We start from the raw sequence: 6,325 nt of genomic DNA on the forward strand, positions 1-6,325 counted from the left end.
ATTTTGCGGGGCTAGAACTCATCAGGTACTCGACGGATTTCCACCAAATTGATGTCTAATGATCGTAAATTTACGGGAGACGATCGTGGCTAGAAATCATGAAAATCAGAATGCTCCTTAATATATTCCTGTCACGATCCGAATACCCCACGAAACTGTGTGGGAAAGAGCATGAATTTCCGTTTTTCATAAAATCCAGCGGATGGAGTACGCTGGTAGGATGAACGTCGGTAGCTAAGCATGATTCGTATCAGTTGCATCGATGATCTCGACTCAAAGTACTGAGTACTGACCGATCGACATAAGCATAGTCAGAGGAGAATTGACCGTCGCGATCACTGACGGACTCTCTGTTCCTGCCGCTTCTGTCCTCACAGTCGGAACCCGGAAATGCTCCGCTTTGAGCATCAGGCTTGTAAAAAATATGAGGGCTGCAGAAGCGTTTTGACGGGTGAGGCTATGGGGATCGGGGTAGGATTTCCACACTTAACGGATTACGAATAACGATGTCGATCTTCGATCGAATGCTCATCATGGGGCCGAAGACTAGTAGTTTACAGCAACGGAAGCGTCGCGCAGAAAGGGGAGAATCTTCTCGGAAGCGACCCCGAACCTCCTCAGAGAGATTCGCGTCATGCCGGGCGCGACAACGTCACGCACCAGAATCGAGTCATACGGGGACAGATCATGTCGAGTCAGAGGCGGTGGCAGAAAGTAACGTAATGTGTAATGTCATTCGACCCAGAGGTATGTGAGACGGACCTCTTCGAGGCTACTGATTTCACACGAGGTGCAGAGTACGAAATCGGATGGTCTCGATCGACTGGCCGTGTCAAGCAAATCTTTATGGAGAATGAATTTGGCCATAAATGCGACGTCTGTGATCGCCTCTGGTTCCTCCGTGATCTGAAAACGGTCACCTCCTCGATGGCGAGTTTCCTATCGACTCACTTCCCGGAGGACGATACCACGCGATTTCGGCTCTGTTCCTCATGTTACAGCACATCTCGGCGCGATAAAGTTCCGCCGATGAGCATGACGAATGGCTATAGGTATCCACCCAAACCATCGGGCTTGCCTAAGCTAGACCCCATAAGCGAGCGACTTGTCTCCCCAAGAATTCCTTACATGCAAATACGCCGTTTGCGTCGTGACGGTTGTCACGGTATTGTCGGTCAAGTCATTAATGTCCCAGTTGATGTCAACACGATGGTACAGAGTTCACCGCGATCATTGGACGACTATAACTCTTTCAACGTCAATCTAAAAAAAAGCATCATCGTAAAATGCTCTTATCTGAGCGGCTCCGTCAAAAAGTCAACCGTGAAAGCCTGGCTGGTGAGATATCAAGTGAAATCACCGATGAATTGATTAAAGTGCATGCATCAATGCTATTTCAGTAATAATATGTAGATTAGATAATCCAAAGGGATAGATGATGATGTCTAGACCACAGGGAGAGAGCGACAGAATACGTTTTCACGTCCTATAACACGGTAGTGTCGTAGGCGCTACTGGCCTTGGCTTTTTTTGGGGAATTTCCTTTTAGCCCCTAGCGACTCTTGAAATTTCGCACCTGACAGCTTTCGTTGGGTAGCTCCCCTCGCTCTTCGGCTCAGTTGGCTGCTCGTCCAAATCTCCCTAGCCAGGCCTCTCGCCGTCTGAGCAGCGTTCTTTGCTTTTCGTCGATGCCTCTGCCGCAGAGAAAGATGGGCCATAAATTCGCTGTAATGATCAGAGACCACAGAATCCTGCATAAATTGCTATGCGGCGATCTGCGATATCCTCAAGTGACGCTGGCATAGGCAGCGCGGCTTAGCTCCTGGCCTGTTTCTCCACCGGGTCGGCTGCCCCTCGCGGTGCCTCACTCTCTGAGCGGGACGGGTCCAGCAAATCTGATCCTATCGGAACCAGGCTTCAAAATGACTCACGAGACGGACCAGACCGGGGTAGAGCGGGCAATATTCTTTGACTGCAACATGGCTGATATATGGCCTATGTCGACCTATGCCGTTCGAAAAGGGAAACGGAGCCACGTCTGTCGAAGCGACCGATTTAATAAGCTCTCGCTCTAACGGCCTGGATCAGCGGCTGCTTCCGAACTCATTGACGCAGCCGATCATTCCCCTGGTGGATGTGGTCGCCGCTGCTGTCATCGTCTTTTCTGAGGTTGCGGTTTCTTGAGAATTTCCCCCTTAAATGAATCCCTCCATGGGAATCGCTGAATCTGCATCAAGGGACTCGTGGAGAACCGCTCTTCAGCACCCTAGTTATGCACTTTTAGCATGGATACAATTTCTTTCGGACAACTTTTCAGGTATACACGGCACGGCCGTTTCGCTCGCTCATCTAGCTCGAGTATTCGCAGCCAAACAGGTTTCATAATCAGATCAGGAATGTAAATACGATCCTTCGCGTGTTGTTTTCGAAAGGGAACATAGTCGAATGTCAAGGGCAATAGAATCAGTGGAAAATTTCTGAGCATGCCCGTGTCTTCTCCGGGGAGAAGTCCCTCAATTCATTTGGAAATCATCGAGCAGCCCTCTGTAAGTTGATTTTCCCAGACAGGATTTTCAATTATCCTTCTGAGTAGTTGTACAGCTATGATCTGCACACTCCACCAGCTTCTCCGAAGCGGATCTACTTAGTTAAATACGGGAGAGAAGGAAGACAGACACGAGTCGAGCAGAGCTGAGCATTTATTTGGATTGCCTCGGCTTGCCGAGATTCCGTCGGACACCCCTAGCCATAATCTAATGATCTGGATCCTCGGAGTAAAGTCGCGGTGTTGTCTGCGCCCCCAGAGAAACTCTCACCCCACCACGGCAATTTTATCTACGATTCGAGAGCATCCGCAGCCGGACTGCCATTGTTTGTGGACATTTCGCATTAAGAGAGGGCGGCTGTCGGGTTGAGAGCTCACCGTCCAGGGGAGGGGTCGTGAAACATTTCTTTGGGGATAAGACAAATGACGAGATTAATCACCATATCACGAGCTGAAAAGCTCTCATCTCCAACTTCAATACGATCCCTCCCCTTGACATGAAAATATTTCGCCCGCGTTCGACTATCCAGTCGTTCGACCTATCCCGATTCCAAGAGCTCTGCTCTACCAGTGAGAGCTCGAAGGGTTCGAGAATCGGGCTCCGGAGTCCACATCAGACTCTCAACTGCGGTAAGTCAAAAATTTATGAAGTCCATCGAGAGGACTCCCCTCTCTAGTATCTCCGATTCTGAACCAGCGCATCTGAGGACAGTTTCGAACCCGATGTTCGGTATAGCTGCGAATGAGAGGATCGGACCTTGCACTTGAGATAGAACCAACGATAGATAACTAGTTGCGGACCTGCGGCAGAGAGGAAAAAGGGCAGTCTTTATGTGGAGACGGCAGAGTTTATGTGGAGACGGTGAATCTCCGATAGATGTGTTCTATGGAGACGCCCGAAGTGCTGCGGGGACTGTCTCCATATGGCGTTGGGTTAGTGGGTATCACGATCGAGATGCGGACCCGCGCTGACTCATGGCGACTGCCCGCTGCTCAATGAATTCACTGACATTCACTCAACTACTTACAAACACCAGGATTCTTTTGGTCGTGCCTGAGACTCCCCGATCGTCCGGCTTCGCCTGACTCAATCAAGAAACAATCGCCCGCTGCGATGCTACAGATGATTGTCATCTCGGACCGAAGCATGTTCCAACGTGATGAAGTGCTCTATGGGGCTAAACCTCTCAAAGTCGCCCAGGTTGAAAGTGTTTCGGAGTCATCTCCGCTGCTCGCGCCGCGTGAATATGATACTTCCCGAGATTTGTTTTCCGGTCTCTCCCAGAGTCAGAGGATTGATATTCACGGCGTCGGCGAACGCCCTCGCTCCAATATTGATGATGTGTAAAAATTGGACAAGAAGCTTGCCCCAACGCAACAGGTTCGCAAATTGACTTTCCGCGCTATAGACCTGCTACCTCACCCGTTTCTGGTGAAATATGAGTGGATCCATGAGCCGTCGGCGGATACGGCCGACGTATACGAGCATCGTCGATCCCGTAGCGCTAATGACTAGACCATTCTTTGTCGTCCAATAGCTCCTATCCACATTCCTGAGCGCGATGATCGGGTCAGGCACCGATCGCGGAGCTTGTCGACGAGCCGACAAGGCCGACGATCGCTCCGAAGGGACTGGACGGGCAAAGCAACTCAATTCCGGACTACTGCTTGCTCCTTCGGAAATCATCGACACTCCGCCCCTGCTGGGATCGCAGCGAGAATAATCACTGCTTAAGAGACGTTAGATTCCGGGGCATACGGTCATCGTTCGCGACGTACCCGAGCGTGCAAGTTCCCCTGCGAACGTTCGACCAGCGGACGTTTAGGCTGCAGGCGTCATCTTGCTGAACAACGCAATGCGGGTCTAGATTATTATCACCGGCACGCGGATCGAAGATCGGAAAGGTTCGCCGTCAGTTTAAAACGAACGCAGTGATGGATGACTCAAATCTCCAGCCCGATGCGATGATGGGCCGAAATCGGCTGTATTCCGGGCGATGCTCCCAGAAGCACCTGTACGATAAGCCCAATTACTGCACGGTCTTACGGACGGACATTTACGGCAGAAAAAAACATGATGCTGTATCGGCTGATGCTCCTCTCTATTCTCTATACCCCGATACGCAAGGAATGAGCTCGATGTTTCATTCTCCACCCGATATCCATCTGACTGAGTCCAACTCCGTCAAAGCCTACGCCTAAAGCTTTTCCTATTCTAAGAATGTAAAGAGCCGAGTGGAATCGCGACCCGGTCACGAGAGAGAAAACACTCTTTGCTTCGGCAAACGAAGTTAAAACTACCTCTGCGGTTGCCGCTACTTTTAGCACGTTCCCCCGGTGGATGAGTCCAATAGTGTCAAGAATAGTCGGAAACGGATATTTTAAGCTCAAATCAGAGAAACCTGGGTGACTAAGCAGGTGCGGCCGGGAGACACCGAGCGCTCAATGCCTCGCTGGATTTCAGGAGGATCGGATCTTGGTTCGGTCCAAATCAAAAGATCTCTGCGACCCAGACGGAAACAGTCCGCCTCTCATTTTAATCCAAACAAATTGACTGATATTCGGTCAATCAGTCTGAATGTGTATCTGAGGGATTAAGGGTGGAAGATCATGGGTTATCCGCCGCGCCACCCGTACCGCCTCGCAGGGGGGCCGAGCGAGAAGCTTCGAGAGCTTACGGAAAGCTTTGAGCGGGAGAAACTAAGAAAAGGCTCCGGAAGAAGTTGAGGGAGCTCCGAGCATCGTCACTTAACACTTCAGGCCAGCGGCTGGGTCAGACCGTATCATCTCGGCCTGCTCGCCTCCATCACACTTTTCATTATCCAACGGGACGACGGAGGGGTGAAGCCGCCATACATTCGCCGGAGGCTCCTTACATAAGTCAAGATGTACGTTGCCCGCGCTCGCTCGCGCCGTATGACCTACTCTCGACGCTTCCGGGTAAAAGCGCGTTCCCCAAAGATTCGGACCCCTGACTGAGTGAGTCGTCTCCGAGTGCCCGGAGACCGGGTGAAGAAACTAACTGGATATTACGAGGATGCAGAACAATCAGCTGGGGATTAGATGGAAAGAGCAACATTTTGCGCTTCCGTTATATGTTAACGAGGATCTCCGGGAGGATTTCCGACTGCGGACCGGATTCCTCATCTCGACTTTGCTTCCGGAATCCAAAATGAAAATATCATTCTCTGACGAGTTGCGTGCCTATACGTGCCCACCATGTCGGATGGGACTTGCGCAATGCGTTCCGATTCACTTACGTTCATCATGCGATGCGATCGGCTCGATGTAAATTCCGTCAAAGGGGCTTGCAGGTGTGCATTCGCCTCCGGTATCTCTGCACAGTGGAAAGTGTGCTTTGTCGTCAGGCGTTTCTCCCACGGTGCGAAGCGGAAGAGGAAAACATATCGAAAATCAATGCGAGCAGAGACAGAGGAAACTTTCTCCTTGACACTTCCGGACTAACTTCCGGAAAAACAGCGAGATGAGGCCGGCTCTCCCTAGCGTACAGTAGATAGGAGCACGGTGCTCTCCTTATGGATTTGTGTCATGTGTTGACGACAACAGTGAGCTCCACAAGCAAGTCATCATTGCAACACGCGGAAGAAGCGGTCCTGGACAAACCCGAGCCCAAGCTGGACTAATTACCAGCTTCAGTCGCTTGGGACGAGGGGAACCTTGCAGAGGTTCCTCCCCCGCTGCAACCCTCAACTCGAGAGCCAGCTTGCCCTTTGCCTTCGGCTCTGCCAGTCTTTCCCCTGAGCCTACTCCATTTTCCTC

At 51.1% G+C, this 6,325-nt stretch overlaps 1 protein-coding gene across 1 annotated transcript; it reads left to right on the plus strand.

The window, feature by feature from the left end:
- The first annotated feature begins 729 nt into the window (after positions 1–729).
- On the plus strand, positions 730–1,371 carry LOC114828288 (uncharacterized). Its single transcript, XM_029111796.1, has one exon. It carries the CDS (start codon positions 730–732, stop codon positions 1,369–1,371), a length of 642 nt encoding a protein of 213 aa, XP_028967629.1.
- The last annotated feature ends 4,954 nt before the right edge of the window (positions 1,372–6,325 follow it).

This window comes from Galendromus occidentalis, unplaced genomic scaffold (genome assembly GCF_000255335.2).
Source record: "Galendromus occidentalis unplaced genomic scaffold, Mocc_1.1 scf7180000077470, whole genome shotgun sequence".
Lineage (NCBI taxonomy): Eukaryota > Metazoa > Arthropoda > Arachnida > Mesostigmata > Phytoseiidae > Galendromus > Galendromus occidentalis.

What these genes read in the sequence shown, in the direction of transcription:
- LOC114828288 (XM_029111796.1), top strand. Translation starts at nt 730, where the DNA reads ATGTCATTCGACCCAGAGGTATGTGAGACGGACCTCTTCGAGGCTACT.